The sequence below is a fragment of the Platichthys flesus genome, chromosome 5, assembly GCF_949316205.1.
Source record: "Platichthys flesus chromosome 5, fPlaFle2.1, whole genome shotgun sequence".
Taxonomy (NCBI): Eukaryota; Metazoa; Chordata; class Actinopteri; order Pleuronectiformes; family Pleuronectidae; genus Platichthys; species Platichthys flesus.
The window spans coordinates 19717737-19736921 of record NC_084949.1 but is presented as its reverse complement, the minus strand read 5'-3'; the positions used below and the strand labels follow the sequence as shown (position 1 = coordinate 19736921).

At 40.9% G+C, this 19185-nt stretch overlaps 3 protein-coding genes across 3 annotated transcripts; all 3 read left to right on the top strand.

The window, feature by feature from the left end:
• The first annotated feature begins 41 nt into the window (after nucleotides 1–41).
• Nucleotides 42–8229, top strand: dnajb14 (DnaJ heat shock protein family (Hsp40) member B14). Its single transcript, XM_062388657.1, has 8 exons — nucleotides 42–238; nucleotides 3781–3955; nucleotides 5434–5579; nucleotides 5827–6015; nucleotides 6517–6602; nucleotides 6743–6852; nucleotides 7041–7213; nucleotides 7326–8229. The coding sequence occupies exons 1-8, from the start codon at nucleotides 106–108 to the stop codon at nucleotides 7448–7450; spliced, it is 1137 nt and encodes a 378-aa protein (XP_062244641.1). The 5' UTR covers nucleotides 42–105; the 3' UTR covers nucleotides 7451–8229.
• Nucleotides 8230–9254: 1025 nt separating this feature from the next.
• Nucleotides 9255–12515, top strand: pla2g12a (phospholipase A2, group XIIA). The gene is made up of 4 exons (XM_062388590.1): nucleotides 9255–9676; nucleotides 10300–10376; nucleotides 10803–10968; nucleotides 11660–12515. Exons 1-4 carry the CDS (start codon nucleotides 9454–9456, stop codon nucleotides 11776–11778), a joined length of 585 nt encoding a protein of 194 aa, XP_062244574.1. The 5' UTR covers nucleotides 9255–9453; the 3' UTR covers nucleotides 11779–12515.
• Nucleotides 12516–13454: 939 nt separating this feature from the next.
• Nucleotides 13455–19072, top strand: LOC133953606 (caspase-6-like). Its single transcript, XM_062387598.1, has 8 exons — nucleotides 13455–13592; nucleotides 13788–13829; nucleotides 15411–15453; nucleotides 15544–15693; nucleotides 15861–15937; nucleotides 16094–16269; nucleotides 16381–16531; nucleotides 17096–19072. Exons 1-8 carry the CDS (start codon nucleotides 13568–13570, stop codon nucleotides 17329–17331), a joined length of 900 nt encoding a protein of 299 aa, XP_062243582.1. The 5' UTR covers nucleotides 13455–13567; the 3' UTR covers nucleotides 17332–19072.
• Nucleotides 19073–19185: the final 113 nt, after the last annotated feature.

The following is a 19185-nucleotide window of genomic DNA, read 5'->3' as shown; positions in this document are numbered from 1 at the left end:
CAGCTGTCAGTGCTGCTGGAGACCACGTGGGGTGTGTGTGAGTGTGAGCCGATCAGCTGACTCCGCCGGGGGAGGAGGAGGAGGAGGAGGAAGAGGAGAGAGAAGATGGAAGGGAACAGGGACGAGGCAGAGAGATGTTTAAACATAGCGACCACAGCCCTGGAAGCTGGAGACAAGGAGCAGGCGGCGAAGTTTCTAAACAAAGCGCAGAGGCTGTTCCCGACCGACAGAGCCAAAGGTACAGAGCTAACCCGGGGCCCCGCATGTAGGCTCAGAGCCCCCGGTGCTAGCTGCGTGCTAGCACCGGGGAACGGGACGGGCTCGGCTCGCACCAGACCCGCTGCTGTCCGTTGTGTGGCAGTAACACAAATACTTGCTTACCTGTGTACACGAGTTACTGATGAGCGGTGGCGTGAAGACAGGAAGAGGAGCCGCACGCCGGGCTCAGTGGGAGGCCTCCGGTGTTGTGCTAGCTGACCTAGCTAAAGCGTAGCTCTCAGTACACCGACATTACACAGGGTGAATGTCAGTGGATATGGCGATAAGAGTGTTTAACGGTGACGCACAATAATGCTTCTTTACGGCAAGAGGTAAAACAATAGTTGCCTACGCTCGCATCGGACCAAATTGTAGCAGTGCTAACGCTAGCCGCTGCTTGTGTTAGCATCTTGAAGAGTGGTTGACCTTTAACTAGCTTACATTTTAACTTGCTGGTTAGTGGTGACGGTGCAGTGGAGAGGCCGGGTGCCGTGCAGGTTCGGTGGACAGGTGAGGGTAGAGCAGGCCTGTGGAGCCCGGGGGTGGATGAAGGATGAGGGGTGGGGTGGGGGATGGATCAGTCAGGTGCCAGGCTTTACACTGAATGACCCGGAGAGAGCCTCCATGTGATGGGTTAATCCAGGACTCGCAGATGTCTGAGGTGGGACTCACAAAAGGCTCTTTAATATTCAGTATGGTGTGATATTGTGAGATAAATGGATACTTGACTGATCCAGAGGGAAATTTAGGTGCATAGGAATATTAAAAAGGTTTATATATTTATATTTCCTTTATATTCCTTCACCCAAGTACTGCAAGCTAATCTTTTTTTGTCTTCTGCCGCTGTAACATTGCAAATGTCCCCATTGCGGCACCAATAACGGACTTCTTATCTTATCAGTGGAGAAGAAGTTCACTGCAGTCATATGAAAGTCCAGCCACCAGAACTACTACTAAAGCTGTCACTGTAAAGAAGAAGGTGCTCCTGGAGACATTGATGGGTAGATGTTTTAAGCATATGGTGGTTTAAAGACACAAGTGTTTGAAGCCAGATATAGATACAGATTGAAAGATGAATAAGTGAAGCTTTACAAAATTGTGCATTGGTCTAACATAGCCGGTGGAAATTACAGTACAGCAGATGAGAGTGAATACAAAAGGGAAAACAGGGCAAGAGTAAAAGTTAAAATACAAGATAAAGGGACGTAATGATATTCAGAGGCAGAAGTGGTGACAGTCTTGCAGCCTGGTGACATTTTTAATGTGTTAATCACTCATTTGGTCACGATGATGATAAACTGTCACTTTGAGGATCCACAGCTCATCAGTTGTTGCATCATACATTGTCCGTTGAGGTGGAAAATAGTGAGATGCACCATTGCACCACACTTCAACATAGATATTTGCCTGCACCCTTAGTTTCAACTGTTAGTGTCTGCGTTTGCTAGCAGGTTAGAGCTAGCAAGTGAATGGGTGTTTAGGAAACAATTACACTTATATTTGTACTAATCTGACTTCTTCTTTTTGTGAGAGAAGTTTGCTTATGCATCTGAAACCGATAAACTAGAAGTGATGACACATAAGGGAGACCGGACAAATTAGATAGTGTTTAAATTGAGCAAATATGGAACCCAATGGCAGTTTTGAGAGTGAAGAGGTTACAAATGTATAAATGTATAAGTACGACATAAACGTTATAATTATTAACCTGAGACTAGGGGCACACCAGGGACAAGAGAAATTGCAGCCAAAGGAGAGAGATTGAGTTGTGGCGTGTTAGTGATGACAGGTCCCATGAACACACACCACAGGATGATCATTGAAATGTAAAGCAATTCACATTAAAAGATTGTGTAGTCCAGTAATAAGTCATGTCCAGTACCAAAAGATGTTGTATTAAAGAGAAACCAAAGGTTTTCAGAAATGCATCACCTAGGAGGGGTGTTAAGAGTCTGTATCTTCTGTTGTGGGATGTTTTCATCCACTGAGAAGGCCTGACAAGGCTTTTTAGGTAACTATCACAGACAGGGTTTACATGTGCACTGGAACAGCTGAATGTAGAGTGTAGATATGTCTGCCTGTGGGTGACATGGTAGTGTATCCAATGATGGTTTACAGTTAGTTCAAGGTGGCACAGCAGCTACTGTACACAGGGACGACCCACCTGTTACGCAGTGCTTTCCTGTACGTCAAACTGTCAGTAAGCTGGTTACCAACTACCTCAGTTAACCCCCTTACGCGCTATACTGTGGATGGGCTCTCAATAAGGAGGGAGGTCTGTCAAAAGCATATAAAGATAGAGCATCAAGAAGAGTGTATATGATACAGTATACGACCAGGGATATCATATGAATATATATATGTATGTATGAACAACCTCCTGTATTCATCCTTTTAGTCATTTACTGGAACAAAAACTTTGACAGCTCTACTTAGGAGTATCCATTAGGGTGGCTGTGGATCAGGAGTTGGAGCGAGCCGTCCACTAACCAGAAGGGCGGTGGTTCGATCCGCATGCCGAAGACAACGCATCTTAGATTGCCACTGACTGCTTCTCTGTGAGGGTGAATGGTGTTTGATAAAGAAGTGCAGCATATAGAAGTGCTGCATGAATTAATGAATGTGACTTGTAATGTGGAGTGTTCGCTAAGTCCAAATACACTGGGATATAAATGCAGTCAATTGATCATTCACCATAAAGTTAGGTTTTAATCCACATGTTAACAGGCTAATAATTGATATCCTGTTGAGGATGATGAATGATTTGTAGTCTGCAGTTTGCAAAGGATGGCCCGCTGAAAATGATCATGCTGTTCATTCACACTGACCTGGAACTGTTGACTGATGCTAAGTTTTAGAATAAACTAAACTCTGTGACCTCTTGGTTTGTTTTTCTTTCCCACCCTGTAGTCACAAGTTTCCCCATTGGGTGACTAGAGCCAGGGCCTCCCTCACACTTATTTGTACACATTTTCCCAAATAGATTTTTTTGCTAATTTTCTTGGTTCTGACCTTTTTATCTTTTATTGTTAAAGCTTCAAATTAAGAGATTTAAAGGTCTGGCTGTTCCAGCCGGAGCTTATCGCAAAATTGTAACTGTGAATGCTTGTCCTTTTATTTTCCTGAGAAAAGCTGTGCTTAGACTTAATTTAGAGAGATGTATCAGAATTGCTTTGAAGTTTGATTTTTAAAACCCAGAATCACATCTTACATTACATTTTCATTGAACCTCCTGTACTGACATTTTTTCAACCAGCAAATTGCCTGGTGGCATCAAGTTGAGATTTCTTAGCTAAATTGGGCAAATGTTCATGTTGAGTTGGTGTGAGGCAGATTTGCATTGTGTTAAATCAGTAATTAGATGAAGTCTTACTGCAGTGATAAGGTTATTCCAGATGTTAATGTATTTGGAAGGTTTTTCTTTAGGTAGTTGTTACAAATTTGTACATGTAGTTTGTTAGACACTGAACATAATGATTTGCTATTAATCTTCATCTCATGGCTTCTCCCTCTCCTCTTCAGCTTTGTTGGATGCATTAACGAAGAATGGGAGCTCGGCGGGTAATGGCGCATACAGAAGGAGACCAGCAGAAAGCTCAGATAGCACCGGCGGCCGGTCGGAGAGGGAAGGCAAAGAATCTGGTGGAAGTGATTCATCTAAAGGCTTCACCAAAGACCAGGTGGAAGGTGTGCATAGGTAAGAATTCAAACGTTTACAACGTCCTCCCTTTTCACGATGTAGTTCAGTTGCAATCAAACTGTTGTCAGACGTGAACCCTCATTTAACATATGAAGAAAACAGCAAGATGCAACAACAGGAACATGTCCAGGCCAATCAGGCGTGGCGTCAGGGTTTATCATGAACGAGGCCGGACATGATATATAAATCCTGCTGATAAGATCAGCTCTTATGAAAGCTCTTGAATCTCATTGTCTGTCCAAGCTGACATCTTGGTCTGCGTCTCTTCTACATGTATGGCTCCTCTCCTCATCATAAGACATTTGTATTCTTTTTGTCCTTTTACCATTGCATGTTCTTCGGACTCTTTCCTGCTGTATGCTCACATTTTCTGACAAGAAAAGTCCTCGAAAATGTCAGAAGCTACTGTCTTGGGAGTTGGGGACATTTGCATTCCCACACAGAGCCCCTCCAGATACATTCGGTAAATGTCCCGAGTTCAGTGCATGTCTGAGCGCAGCATAATTGGTACTGGAGTCTGTGACACTTTAGTCGGCCATTTTGCTGCCCTGTGAAAGCAGCACTGTTTCTATCACACTCAACTAAACCTTTCATCTGGGGCTTAAGGATGACACTGTCATCGCTTCAGTGTTTTGCACACAGCTATTGCTATGGGAATGTTGTGTGTTGCCCACGAGGGAAGTCACAGACATTTAGTGGTGTGATCTAGATAGCAGGTAACCACTACATGCTCTAATTCTAGACCAGAATTAGAACGTGTAATGCAGTTGCTGCATAATACCCACATATACCCTCTAGTTACATCATCAGGAAATTGCTGATGGTGACGTGAGTGTCTGAAGCAATTTGTGTTTGTCTCTAAGATGAACATGTTCCCGGTTGTTACGCAGTCCTGCCGGTGAATTATTATTAGACTTAGTCAGTGAACCTTTCCCTGGTGTGTTCAAGGAAGTCCTCAGAGGAATACTCAGTGGGTTAAAAATTGCATCATGTCTTTAAACAACAACAGAAACAGACTTCTTAATTATTGTTTACTTTAGAGTCTCCTGTGACTTCATCAGTCTCCCACTGCTGGCATTATTTAGTGATTGGTAATAACTTCAAACTTTTGAAATATTTGGTCATATCCTGATATATACATTTTATGTCTGATGATCTCTGTGTCTTTAAAAATGCAGCAGCAGAACATTCACATGACAAACAGCCGTTTCTTAATGTTTAGTGTCGTCTGTGTGAGTGTGGAGACTTCAAATCAGTAAACCACAGGGGATATAAAACTTGGTCATGCTGTGAACTATTTTTCTCTGGGAAACATGTTTTAATGTCTCTTGGTTCTTTGTGAGTAAGGTCAGAACCATCGACATGTTTATTTTACTGAGACTGTTGTTTTTAGAAAGGGAGAAAGAAAGAGAGAACAACGAGAGCACCTACATTTCAAACACAGTTTTTTCACACTTCCTGTCTCTCTCTTTCAGAATAAAGCGGTGTAAGGACTACTATGAAGTACTCGGCACCAGTAAAGAAGCCAGTGAGGATGAGCTAAAGAAAGCCTACAGGAAATTAGCGCTAAAGTTCCATCCGGACAAAAATCATGCACCCGGAGCAACAGAGGCCTTCAAAAGTGGGTGCAGTGGTACATCTCTGTCATGTGATATTGAAAATACTGTATGTGATGTAAAATGAGTTGTTTAGTATAGATTTGGCCCCGGACTCACAGCTGTCTATTCTAGTAAACTTAAGACGTCATCGCCTGTAAGACACTACAGAGACAGATTATCATGACCGGTTAAAAACCTTTTGAGTGTATCCTACGTGACCTAGTCCTTTGGTTATCTAAGAATTTATATCTTAACCATGTTTTACTCCAGAGATTGGTAATGCGTATGCAGTGCTGAGCAGCCCGGACAAGCGACGGCAGTACGACGTGACGGGAGGGGAGGAGCCAAGCAGCCCGGGTCACTCGCACGGGGCAGGCTTCGACTTCCACAGGGGCTTTGAGGCCGACATCACTCCTGAGGACCTCTTCAACATGTTCTTCGGAGGAGGTTTCCCTTCATGTAAGTGCTCGAACACATAAAGGGCTTCATAACTCATCATTTCCACGTATTATTATATCCCTTTTGCGGTTTTTCCTTTAACTATATAAATAACTTGACTCTGAGAATTATCATTCTTTTTAAAGCCATTTCATCAATTCAGTACTTTTTGCACTTTTATGGGTGCACACCCTACCTACACTTAGAAGGAAAAATGAATGGACTCCTTTTATATGGCCACGCATGACAAAAGCACTTGAATGCAGCTCTCTGTAGAGCTTAAATTGTGACTAACAGGATCTATCACCTCTTGGCAATAATGCTAAATGTTGCCACCACTCGTGGTTCAGAAAATTGGTTTGACATCAAACCGATAAATGTGTTCTGTTTCATTAAGATGTTTGGTTCTCATTCGTTTACCCTGATTACACTCCTGGCCTAATGTTTCCAGCATGAACATGAAGTTGACGTATCTTGTAAACTTGTTATTGTTTTATTTATTAATATTATTTCTATCTGCAGCAAGTACACAAACCTTCACCAACGGCAGAACGACCTTCAGCCATCAGACAGATAACCGACAAGAGAGAACAGAAGAAAGAGGAGATGTACGTAGATGGTTTAAGTCCTTGTATCTTGAATGAATAAATAACATAAAATAAATAACACAACTCTGCAAAGCTACATATGTTAATTTCACTATATATTGCCTGTGCTGCTGAAAATTAAGGATTGTGTTTGCCTCCAGGGTGGTTTCTCAATGTTTATCCAGTTGATGCCCATCGTGGTCCTGATTTTAGTGTCGATACTGAGCCAGATGATGGTTTCCCCTCAAGCTTACAGCCTCTATTCTAGACCGTAAGTGAACACACACACACACACACACATACACACTCTTCAGAGTTGTTCTTATCCTACCTCTATTTGCATTCATTAACCCCAATTCAATTCTCTTTTCTGCTGTTATTTAAAAAATGTGATTTACAGAACAGAATGTTAAAAATACCTTAATGTTCACACCTCGTCTTCCCCCCCATCTCTTCCAGGTCAACGGGTCAGACCTTAAAGCGACAGACAGAAAACCTGCGCGTCGACTACTATGTCTCTAGAGATTTCAAGTCCGAGTTTAAAGGCTCGGCGCTGCACCAGATCGAGAAAAATGTGGAGGAGGATTACGTAGCTAATGTCAGAAATAACTGTTGGAAGGAGAGACAGACAAGTGAGTGGTTAAACACACGCCCAGAAGTAACTTTCTGAATTCACTCATGGCATCACTAACAGTGTCTCTTTTGTCGTACCACTCATGTTGTTTTCCTTGCGGCCTCATCCAGAAACAGACCTGCTGTACGCTGCCAAGGTGTACAGGGATGACCGCATGCGAAAGAAGGCAGAGCTCCTGACCATGGATAACTGCAAGGAGCTGGACAGACTAAATAGCCTATTTAGAGGAGGATGAGCAGGACGCTTTTAGGTCATGTAAATGTAAATGAATAGATGTGAATGTTCATGTTTTTTTAAAGAAGAGTCTTTACACTAGGAGCAAAATCTTAATATAATTTAGCTCTGTTGTCAGAAATTTAAAAATGTCGATCTCCTCATATCCTCCACCAACTACGCTTCTTCATCACTCCAGCCCGACCCAGGGATCGCCTTGTTACGACTTCATGAACCAGTCTACACACTCACCATAGAACGCTCCTGACACATTCCTTTGTTTACTCACCATTTTCCCGTGTTTTCCTGGAAACAAGAAGGACAAGGACTCTTGATTGTGTAAAGGCATGAGCTTTGAGTAGTGACTCATAAGAAAATCACTGTCTATAAGATCAACCCACAGCTTTCATCCTCATGATCATCTGCGTGATATAAATATAAGATGGGAGACTTTATAGGTACGTCAGCTGGTGTTGTCCTCCAGAGAAAGTCCACTTGTGAAGAACCCAAAAACAAAGGAGAAAATAAAGAATAATTTCAAGGTGCGGATGGAGATCAGTGGATTATGAGGAGCTATGTATGATTTTTGCCACTTGAAAACTTTTTTATGTTGACTGCTTGACAATGTGAAGATGGTTGGGACTTATTACAGAAGGACACTGAAACTGTTGTTCATAAATGGTTGTATATTTTCATTTTGGAATGTTTGAAATGTATGCAGTTATTTCAGTAACTATAGAAGAAAAGGGTTTTTCTTTAATGCTCGCCTAACCATTTAAATAAAGTAAAATTATTACCATAGACTGGATGTATTTGTTTCTCTGATTCAGATGTAATACTCTCAGTTCATCATTTCTTTTCTTACTTGGAGTTTATCAAGTGGTGAAAAATTGTGTCATGAGATTTCTGTGACAGATCATTTCAGTAGACCGTGGTTTATTTCTATTCTACAAAATAAAGCTGCAATGACAGGTCAATTATCTATTAGTTTGTCGACAGAATATGAATTAGCATTTAATGATGAATTTTATGTATCACAGCTTCTTCAAATATGGTGATTTTGATGCTTTTCTTTCTCATATATGATGATAAACTGAAAACATTTGACTTTTTGACCATAAGATAAACAGAAAACGGGTTTGGCTTTGGGTAACAGTTTCATAATATTTAGACAATTGTAGACAAAGCGATCAGATTATTTACTGATTATAACTATTAAAACAAGTGTCATTTTGTACACCTGTTAATAAATATTTTCTGAATATTTTTTTTCTTTAACATTTTCACTTACAAATGAAAACATTAAGGATGAATATAAAATATATTCTAGGCAAAACCTCAGTTCTGATGGCAGAAGAAATGCAAATATGTATATAAAAAAATAATTAAAAGATACATAGAAGACTAACAAATTAACAACAAAAACGGTGGTCAATAACTATAAATAAAATATATAATTATGTTATTTGATTAAAATATCAGACATATTTTTCTAAACTTTACAAACAAATGGACAATACAATTCGTAGAAACTTTAGGCTTCACAATAAAGTAAAGATATAAAAAAAACTATTTGATAAATACATAATTGATGATAAATTAAAGTAAACTGAAAACAAAACATGGACCTAACTAAACTAATTATAACAGTAATAAAACTACTAATAGTAGCAAGAAGAAGAAGAAGAAGAAGAAGAAAAAGAAAAATACAGCGGTAGGCAGTTAATAAAATTTCGATAAGAAGTTATTTCGTCATCGACTCAGAACGTTGAGATAAAGTCGTCATTTATTTGCTGACGTTGCCAACGCTGACGTCTTCTCCATTGGCCAGCGGTCACGTGACAGCGTTCAACCCGGAAACGTCAACCTCCCGGCTGCGTCAGGTGGGATAACGCGCTGAGGTGACGTGAAAACAAGTTGAAGTCGAACTTGAGATGACGCGGAGACAAGTCACTGAGAAGTAACCAACGCGAAGTCGAGCCAACTTGTCGGGTTCGGGTCTGTGAGCCGGACGCGACGGGCACCATGTTGTGCCACAGGGGCCTGGTCCGTGTTGTCCTGCTGGGGCTGCTCTGCTGCGGGGGTTTCACACGTGTGTTCGCCTGGAAGCAGGAGCAGGAGACTCCGGACTGGAGACTCACCCTGAAAACCATCCGCAACGGGATTCACAAGATCGACACGTACCTGAACGCAGCACTGGACCTGTTCGGAGGGGACGACGGGCTGTGCCATTACAGGTGTAGTGATGGTAAACAAACCCCTGTCTTATTGTGAAAAACTGTGAAAAACATCGCTGTTGTTAAAGGTTCAGGGTGTAGAACTGGGTGACATCTAGTGGTGGAGTTGCACGTTGCAGCTGAATACCCCTCTATACATCCTCCCCTTCCAAACATGAGAGAGGACCTGTGGTAGACCTCAGTTGTCACAAACATTTAGTTTGTCCAGTTTGGGCTCCTGTTAAAAAACATGGCGGCCTCCGTAGATAGGACCCGCTCCGGATGTAAATATAAAGTATTTAAATATAAAAGGTTCATTGTAGGGTAAAGAAAAGAACTATTCGTACAATTTAGATGAAACACTATTAACAGTGACTTTGTGTCAGACGTCATGAATCAGCTGGAGATATAATTCTCCTGTGTATTTTTTAACCTATTCAATAATAGACAAGTTTTGAATCATTATAAAGAGAGGTGTGTATCACATTTGACTTTATTTATCCATTGGGAGCTTCAGGATACACGTGTTACCGCCCCTTGAGAGTCACAGTTAGACATTCAACTGTCTGTACCTGACGTGTCTATCTCTGACAACAAGATAACTGTCAGTGGGAGAACCAGAGAAAACGTCTTCACCTTTGCTCCTGTCTCACAGATTACAAGCCGGTGCCTCGTCCTGGGTACAAGCCGCCGCCACCCAATGGATGTGGCTCCCCGCTCTTTGGATTCAAGGTAGTGAGTGTGTTGTTTGTGTGTCTGCTGCCACACAAAAGTGGGGCCCTTCACAGACGCGTCTCTATCTGCTCTCATGTTTGTATATGTGACAATCTTTTATTTTACAAATTGAACAATCCAGAGAACATTTGCATTTAAGATAAAATAATTCTCTATTAGACCCACAATGGGGAAAATTGCAATATTACACCATCAAGAGAAGCAAATTAAGCATCAGTAAGTAATAATAAGTAACATGCAGTACTTAAGTGTAAGGATAATAATACTAAAGTGTAAGGTAATGTATAATAAAACAGTCTGTTTCAGGACTCTATGTTCTCGTTGTCTCTGAAGCTCATGAGCTCCTGAGTTTCAGTTTTTTAACTGAACCAGGTTGAAAACAAACTAAATGCATTCACAGAGTAACCGGGCTGTTGTTTCCAGTTTGACATAGGCATCCCGTCCATGACCAAATGCTGTAACCAGCACGACCGCTGCTACGACATGTGCGGCCGAGAGAAGCACGACTGCGATGAGCAGTTCCAGTACTGTCTGGAGACCATCTGCATGAATGTGCAAAAAACTCTGGGTTTGGATCAGAGTGTACAAGGTGAGAGGCTGAGGCCGCATCATGTGACCTAACTCCATATTTAGACCTACATGTGAGATGTTTTTTTTAACTTTCTAAAGAGCTCTGTACTGTATCAGTCTTTTTGCAATTAGTCAGCACAACCATATTTAAATCACCACTGGATATTAAGAGTCTGTAGATACAGAACTTATCACCATGTTTGACATTTACACGTTATAAATACAATGTACACATAAGTACGTCTATGAGTAATTGTGGAAAGTTACAGATTTTATTTGACGTGTGCTTATGCTGTTCAAGTGTACAAACTCTTGAAATATACTTTATGTCCAGCAGGGGACAATAGAGGGCTATATTTTAAACCCTGCATAACTGTGTACAGGTATCTGTAATCTGAACCACACTGATCACAGTCTGATCGGCAGTTACTCCTAAAATCTAGACTAAAACCAGCGACATCCTGACGATCGTTTGTCTTAATCACTGGATTAAATCATCTGGATTATCCTGATCAGGATTTAGGTTTTGAAAATGCCTCAAGATCTATATTTGAGAATCCAAATCAGATTTAGCTCTTAATGAAGATTTTGGAAAGCTCTTCGATAAATCTTAATCTACAATAAAATAGAATCTGTATTGGACACCCAGTGTGTTTATGCTCCTGTTCTCCTTGTCGCTCCTTCATCGTTGTTTCTCTCCACTTCCGCAGCTTGTGAGACGACGGTGAATCTGCTGTTCGATGCCGTGATGCACATGGGATGTAAACCGTACCTGGACAGCCAGAGAGACTCCTGTGTGTGTCAGTATGAACTGAAGAAGGAACTGTGACACTGCCACAGAAACAGGATTGTTAAAGACTGGTTCAGATGCACAACTCCGAGAGAGGGACCCCAGCAAAATCCTTCTGGTTCACAATCAAAGACTTTCTCAGGGATAGAGTCTGGATAGTGTTGCCCCGCCCCCTTCTCGTCTGAATTTGAGAAACACACTTCTGTTAGACAAGTAAATGTGAAATTACACTACTTTATCTTTGTTGACAATTAATGTATTTCCTGTGCAGTTAATTATTTATATTTTCAAAACTGTGTGATATTTGTGGGTTTTCCTGGGTTTTGAATGTGAAGGACAAAGGAACAAAGCTAATTCAGTTTAACCTGGAGGATTTTAGTTGGTGTAAGAATACAGAGGATATTTTATAATATATAAGGTTTTCCAAGGTTTGAATGTAGCATTTGTTTCTGTGAATGAGCAACTGATTTTCAACTCAGCATAACAAACTAATTTAACAGTCTCACCATATCTTTATATTCCCCTATAATTATCGTCACTTTACTTTGTTATGTGCAGGAAACTTTCAATAAATTATTATGTAAAAAAAGCCCCATACCCCATGGGCTTAATAGGAACATGTGATTGCATCTAAAACAATTTTGTATTTGTTTTTGACTTTTATAAAATCAAAAAGTATCACATGAAGGGGAACGCACTGTGTGATGACATTGTGGCGAAGCACTGGATTCAAATGTCATCAAAATAAATAAACGTATCATTGTGTACTACAGTCATTAATATACTTTTTTTATGTAGCACATGTTATTACAGGGTCTGAACAATTAAACAGGATTTTGCTATCATTTATTTAAAGTTAAAGCGTTTTTTAAATGTTGGGTATTTTAGCAAGTTATCATTACAATGCCCAAAACTATTGTTCCATCAGATATAAGTTAATTCATCCATCCATGCTTATCAAGGTAATTTTTAATGCTTTTTATTAAGTCGATTAACCAATAAGTTGCTGAACAAAAAATAATTAGCAGCTGTTTTTTCAATAATAAAGTAATTATTTCAGTATCTTTCACACAAAATTTAAAAAAGAATACCAAAAATTAAGTCCAGCCTCTGAAATCTGAGGATTTTCTACTTTCCTTTGTTGTAAAAGATTTTGTAAAAAAACAGTGATCACAATCACAATGAAATATTAATATTATTTCTGTTGAACTGTTTAAGAATTAAACAATATGTGTCATGTTTTTTAATGTTTCGTAGAGAAGTTTGATAAACTTAACGTGATCTTACTCAAATTGAACTTAATCTGTATTATTATTGATAATGATAATTGATCATTATTAGGAATAGAACAGGAGGTGAATCCTCAAATGTCATTAGTTGCAGATCTTTTACTGCTCTGATGACGCTAAGTTATTTGGTGCATGTGACAATAAACTTTGATTTAATTTGATTTGGAGATCTTGTCTTAAACTCACAGTTTTGTTTTATAGTCTAACACTTTATAGTCTCTAACACCGGATTCTACGTGATAACACAAATTACTGAAGTTCAATTATCCGGATCAGATGATAACCTCTGCTCATCTGTTCACTTTAATTGATTTATTAAATCGCTCTACCTGAGTTTCACGTCGCAATGTGGCAAACACGGAAGTCCCGGCCGTCAGCCTTTGAGTGACGGTGGCGAGAGCCAACCGCGTTCTCCGGTGGTCTGCGTCGGCCAATGATATCGCTTTTAGGGGGAGGAGCTAAACCTCTGGCTCGTCGGTGTTTCTTTTGGCGAAGCGACTTCATTTTTCCGCCGGAGGAAGGAGAGAGGAGCAGGGATCATGTCGTCGGGAGACTCGCTGGAAGGTAACACCTCTACACCCTTGGTGACCACGTCCTCTCTGGACCCATGTGCGAGACACTTAACAAACACACAAGTGAACACTTTTCATTTCGCGACGCCTTAGATCCAAGTCTTAACAAAAAGCCACAACGGTTCCTAATGTCATCCGAACCGTGTCAGTGTCTGCGTGTAATGTGTGTTTTGTGTCATCTAACCAGGAAGTGTTGCCACAGACAGCCACACAGTAACCGACAGGGCTGGTGAGTAAACTCCACAATCACTCAACTAAACAAAAGTGAAACAAGCCCCAGGTAAAAGTTTGGAGAGAGCAGGTTGTGTTACCAAGAAGGTCAAAGTTTGTTTATCTATTCATATAAGTATATTTCCTGTCATCTGGAAACTTAACATGGATCAATAAAGTTTGGAGTGAAAACTGACACTGTCCTGCTGTGTAGATAGTTTTGCTTTGATTATCTTGAGCTTATGATTCGTATGTCAAATGTCACAAAAGCTACTTTCCAGAAGGCCGAGGTGTGTTGTGTTATTGTGTGTGTTTATGTGTTAGCTAGGTGTTCCTAATAAACTGGCAAATCTGTATAAATCACTCAGTAGAGCACATACCTCCGTCAAGGCCCTACAATTTGAATTATTGGTAAAAACGCCTAATCCTGCAGTGTTACATAAAGTTAAAAAGGAATGTGTGGATCCTCCCAGTGATCTGGCTCCACACCATGAGTTTAATGGGATCTTCGTTGGGTCATGCCTCACCCATCCCAAACAATTCCACGGAAATCAGTTCAGTAGTTTCTCTGCAATCCTGCTAGCAAGCAGATCAAAACACTTCCACCAAAGCTGCACCAAAGCTTTTTCCTAATCAAACAAAACCAAGAATCAAACGGACGGCTGATTAAAAACCTTCTAATTTGTCAACCCCCCCCAGAGCTGCTGCCTTTACAAACACACAGTTGACATATGTGCAGGGTGGTGTGTGTGGAGGTGTCACTTTTGGCCTTTGGTCTTTGCCAACTTTCTCCACCTGTCATCCAGCCATTGAGAACAAACAATGGCTGCTTGACCCCAACCCCAGCAGCAGTGGAGCACCACACGCACCTGCAGTTTCACTTCAGTCTGAAAAAAGGCTCAATCGTCCTATGTTGGTTGGTTTGGCTTTATCTCAGGTTCACAGGTCCATGGCAGTATAAAAGATAAACACAACACAGAGCAAAGGTTTAGAAACACAACCATCACATGAAGAATAGTGTCGTATCTGCTAAGATGATATACATTTATACATTAAAGCTTCTAAATAGTACTATTTTAAATCATCTGTACAGATATTGAAATTTGTCTGCAACAGTCTACAGCCCAGCACATCCTCATCGTCACATAATCGTTTCACCCGGCCTGCCATTAAGAATGAGGGGGAAATGATTTCAATTAGCGTTATGTATTTTCAATAATAACAGTGTTTGTGATGGTTAACAAAAAGCTATTAAGGGGTTTCTGTAAATCTGAATTTCAGGCCTTGTAAAAAGTCGTAGATTAGTTAAAATATTATGCACAGGTCTCAGATATGTTTAGGTAGGTCTTAATTATGTTATTGTCATTCTCCACTCGGATACATCACCATATCTTCTGTTGTTGGGGAGTGTAAATAATTCCCGGACCCCGCTATTCATCGATATGTCGTACTTGACATAGAACTTGAATTTGACTTATTATGGTCGTATAAAATCTTTAATTTATCTTGATGAAACCCTGAATAAAGCCAGACTTGTCTTGTTCCTATACTTGTTCTACCTTGTAACGTAGACTATTCATATTTGTTTTGTTTCTTATAGCATGCACAGAGAACCTAACGGAGACAGATGCCTATATCAGAAGGTAAAATAAAGGTTTCACTTTGTGTCTGTGTGCTCACTTCACTCCGGTCCTGTACTCGTGTAATACTCGACTGCTTTATTTTGAAATCAGCTCTTTGGCTCTGGATCCTGCAGAGGAGTACAAGACGACCAACAAGCGACGAGGCCTGGCGCTCATCTTCAACCAGGAGCGTTTCTTCTGGCGCCTGGGCCTGAACGACAGGCACGGAACCAACGCTGACCGCTACAACCTGGAGAGGAGGTATCACATCGCTGCGGGGGGGGTACACCGTGTTCTGAATGACTGTGTGCTCAAGAGCAACCTGTCTGCACCTGTTTGGCAGCTTTAAGTTTAAGAGTCTGTGGCAACATCTTGAATGACCCGTGTTTTCCATGCTTCTGTGCTAAACTAGTTTTCACCTCCCTCAGGCTGACTGCTCTGGGCTTCGAAGTGAAAAGTTATGATAACTACAAAGAGGAGGAGGTCTTAGAAAGAATCGAATCAGGTAAAAACACTATCGCCTCACAATGACTTGTGTATATTCATGAGGTAGTACAATAATTAACTATAACTAGTACTATCCTTCATGTTTCCTTGCTGTATTGTAGTACTCGATGTCTCATTCAGTTCTACAATTAACAAATACCGTCCGTCCCACCAGCTGCCGGCGCCAACCACTCGGACGCAGACTGCTTCCTGCTCATCTTCCTGAGCCACGGTGAGAACAACCACGTTTACACCTACGACGGCAAGATCGAAATCCAGGACATCACAGCCATGTTCAAAGGAGACAAGTGCAAGAGCCTTGTAGGAAAACCAAAGATCTTCATACTGCAGGTAGCTACTATAAGAACACGACAACACGCAGTATTACCAAGCCTTATTTTGAAATCTTTCGCAAACGTAAAGCGTGACCGCGGCTGTGTGTGTGTGTTTGTGCGTCGCTAGGCGTGCCGCGGAGACAAGCACGATGACCCAGTGATGGCCTTCGATGCTGTTGACAGTGAAATAAAGACCAATGAGGTGGTGGTGGACGCCAGCGCAGTCTACACCCTCCCTGCTGGAGCCGATTTCCTCATGTGCTATTCTGTGGCTGAAGGTGAGCTGTGGGTCGAACAGTCATAATCTGCTCGGGGGGGGGGGGGATTCACACTAAAGCTGCCCTCAGACATGCACTGAAGTCTGAACAATTGTTAAAAGTGGGTTAGTTGCCATTTTGATTAGATTTCTAACACAATGAACGATGCACAAGTGGAAAAAATATCGTAAATGACCAAGAATTCAAGGATATGAGTCAGTGGCTCAGGAACTCATCCTGCCAGACAGACCCTTAAACAAATATCAGGAAAGTGTGGGAGTGAGCCCATAGGAGAATACAGCAGGAAATGTTATTTCGATGTTTCTAAAATGCAACTGACATGAAACTGGCGGGTTAAAAATACCCCAGAGTGAAAAAGAGGTGCCACTCGCGTAGAAGTCACCAACGAAGAAGTCAATTTGGAAAGACAAAGAGATTTGAGAGCTTTTGCGATTTAAGGTTCTGGACATTTCCTGTTGTTGTGAACTCGTCTGACCCGGACAACATCCAGAGTTTGTCTCAGCTTTAAAGTCCCTGTTTTTCTGTCAAGTCAGTAAGCGTCCTCTTCTGTGTCCTTTTGTTAAGGCTACTATTCCCACCGGGAGACCATCAATGGATCCTGGTATATCCAGGATCTGTGTGAGCTGCTTCAGAGGTTCGGGGATTCCCTCGAATTCACAGAGCTTCTCACGCTGGTCAACAGAAAAGTGTCAATGAGGAGCGTTGGGAACTCTAGTGACCGGAACGCCATCGGGAAGAAGCAAGTACCCTGCTTTGCTTCAATGCTCACCAAGAAACTGTACTTCAGACCCAAAAAGTAACAGCTTCTGATCCCAGTCATTCAAATAGCTGTTTTTCTTTTATTGTTTCCTGTGCAACAGGTTCTGTTAAATCCAGATATAAATGATTTTATTCCTGTGGTCCACTTTTGTATGTTGTTGCTGAGCACCATTATTGACAGATGCACTCAACAAACAGCTAATTTAAAGGTGTGGAATTTCCAATCAAATCAGTGGTTATAAAATAACAGGAATGTATATTTCCCAGGAAGAGGTGAAATGTGAAGGTTCTCCCGGACTCAGGCGATTGCACCTGAAACCTGATTCACAAGTTTCACATTGACAAATCCGACCTCATGTCTGGGTTGAACCATGACTCAGTTTATGAGGGGATTTCAAAGGTTTGCATCAACGTGACAGAATCAAAATGCTAATAGTATCGGCAGTGGAGCGATATGGTTACTGACCAGGTGCCTGTATATCAGTGAATGACTTTACTGCTTCTTTCGTTTTAATGTGAACATGAAACCAAGTAGATAAGATGAGGTTCTAATGTATTCCAATACAGCAGCCCTGCAGTATTTACCGTGGCAGGAGGTTATGTTTTCTTCCGAGTTTGATGTTTAGCAGGATACTACAAAAACTAATGAACAGATTTCCATTGCAGGGGTAGGGCGTGACAAAAAGCGAGGGTCTAGTATTTTCTCACATGGCGAGATGGCGCATTGGCCTCGGTGCACGTAGTTAATATACTTTTTAAGGAATCAAATATTAAAAAGGAGGGAGAGGGGCCAAGTAATCATCTTATATAGCAAATGCTATATATGTTATATACACTGTTATTTAGTGATTCAATTCAGGATCTGGGCAAATTTCCACTTGAGCTATTTCCAGGTGAAAGCCCTGAATGCATCCTTACATATTTATAGTAAATGTATTTTACCAGATGATTTTATTTCTACCCTTTGAGAAGCTGTCTGGCCCAAAATGTCCAGTCTCAGGGTGACTCCATATTCAATTCTAACTTTATAAAGACAAAAATTAAGTGAATACAATTTTGACTGAGGCTTTTTTTTTGTTGCCAGAAATGTGAAATCAATGGTTAATCTCTTGAGAATCTTAATTCGTGGTCATTTATTGTATCACTACATGTTGTGAAATGTTCCTGTTATTTTATCCAACCACTGTAACTCTAACTGCAAGATGACCATGGACCACCTTCTACTTTGCCTTGTTTAATCCAGTTTCAACCACTGTGGTACCACAGCAATATTCTCGTATACTCTTTTTGTCTCTGCTGAAAATGTCAAATGACCAACTCTGTTTTTTTTTTTGCTGTAAAATCTGTTTTTTTGCGGGGCAGTTGACATCACAGCACAGCAACCAGGTAAACAGTGCTTGATGATCACATCATGGTTTAACGGACTCTAAGCACCAATGATCACATAAACGAATTATCCAGGGACAACGTTAACAAGCTGTTTGTCCAAACCCACGACACCAAAAAGGGAATCCATGTTTGTGCTGTTCTTTGTGTCGTAGCAGTTTAGGGTACTACATTTTAATATTGCGTATTTGCACCCAAAACAGCAACAAACGACAATGTGGAAAACTACCTCAGGGAGAAGGGGTGTCCTGTTCTTTAAACACGTGCTGTGGACCTAAAACACTTTCAGCTGTGTTGCATGACCAATACTCAGGAAATACATAACTACCAGCAAACACTATTCTGTATTTTTGTGGTCTGAATCTTGTTTTTACAATAAATTCTGTGTGACATCAATTTTGTTCATGTGATTTATTTTAGAATTGTTTTTAAATCTTAATCCACTAAAATAAAACATTTAAACAGAGTAATTGTGTCTACTGTCATCAAAGTATTTGAGATTTCAATAA

Coding starts and splice junctions, on each gene's coding strand:
- LOC133953606 (XM_062387598.1), top strand. CDS start 13,568: ATGTCGTCGGGAGACTCGCTGGAAG. Junction 13,593..13,787: donor GTCGGGAGACTCGCTGGAAG/GTAACACCTCTA, acceptor TCATCTAACCAG/GAAGTGTTGCCACAGACAGC. Junction 13,830..15,410: donor CACAGTAACCGACAGGGCTG/GTGAGTAAACTC, acceptor TGTTTCTTATAG/CATGCACAGAGAACCTAACG.
- dnajb14 (XM_062388657.1), top strand. CDS start 106: ATGGAAGGGAACAGGGACGAGGCAGAGAGATGTTTAAACATAGCGACC. Junction 239..3,780: donor CCCGACCGACAGAGCCAAAG/GTACAGAGCTAA, acceptor TCTCCTCTTCAG/CTTTGTTGGATGCATTAACG. Junction 7,214..7,325: donor TTGGAAGGAGAGACAGACAA/GTGAGTGGTTAA, acceptor GGCCTCATCCAG/AAACAGACCTGCTGTACGCT.
- pla2g12a (XM_062388590.1), top strand. CDS start 9,454: ATGTTGTGCCACAGGGGCCTGGTCCGTGTTGTCCTGCTGGGGCTGCTC. Junction 9,677..10,299: donor CCATTACAGGTGTAGTGATG/GTAAACAAACCC, acceptor CCTGTCTCACAG/ATTACAAGCCGGTGCCTCGT. Junction 10,377..10,802: donor CCCCGCTCTTTGGATTCAAG/GTAGTGAGTGTG, acceptor TGTTGTTTCCAG/TTTGACATAGGCATCCCGTC.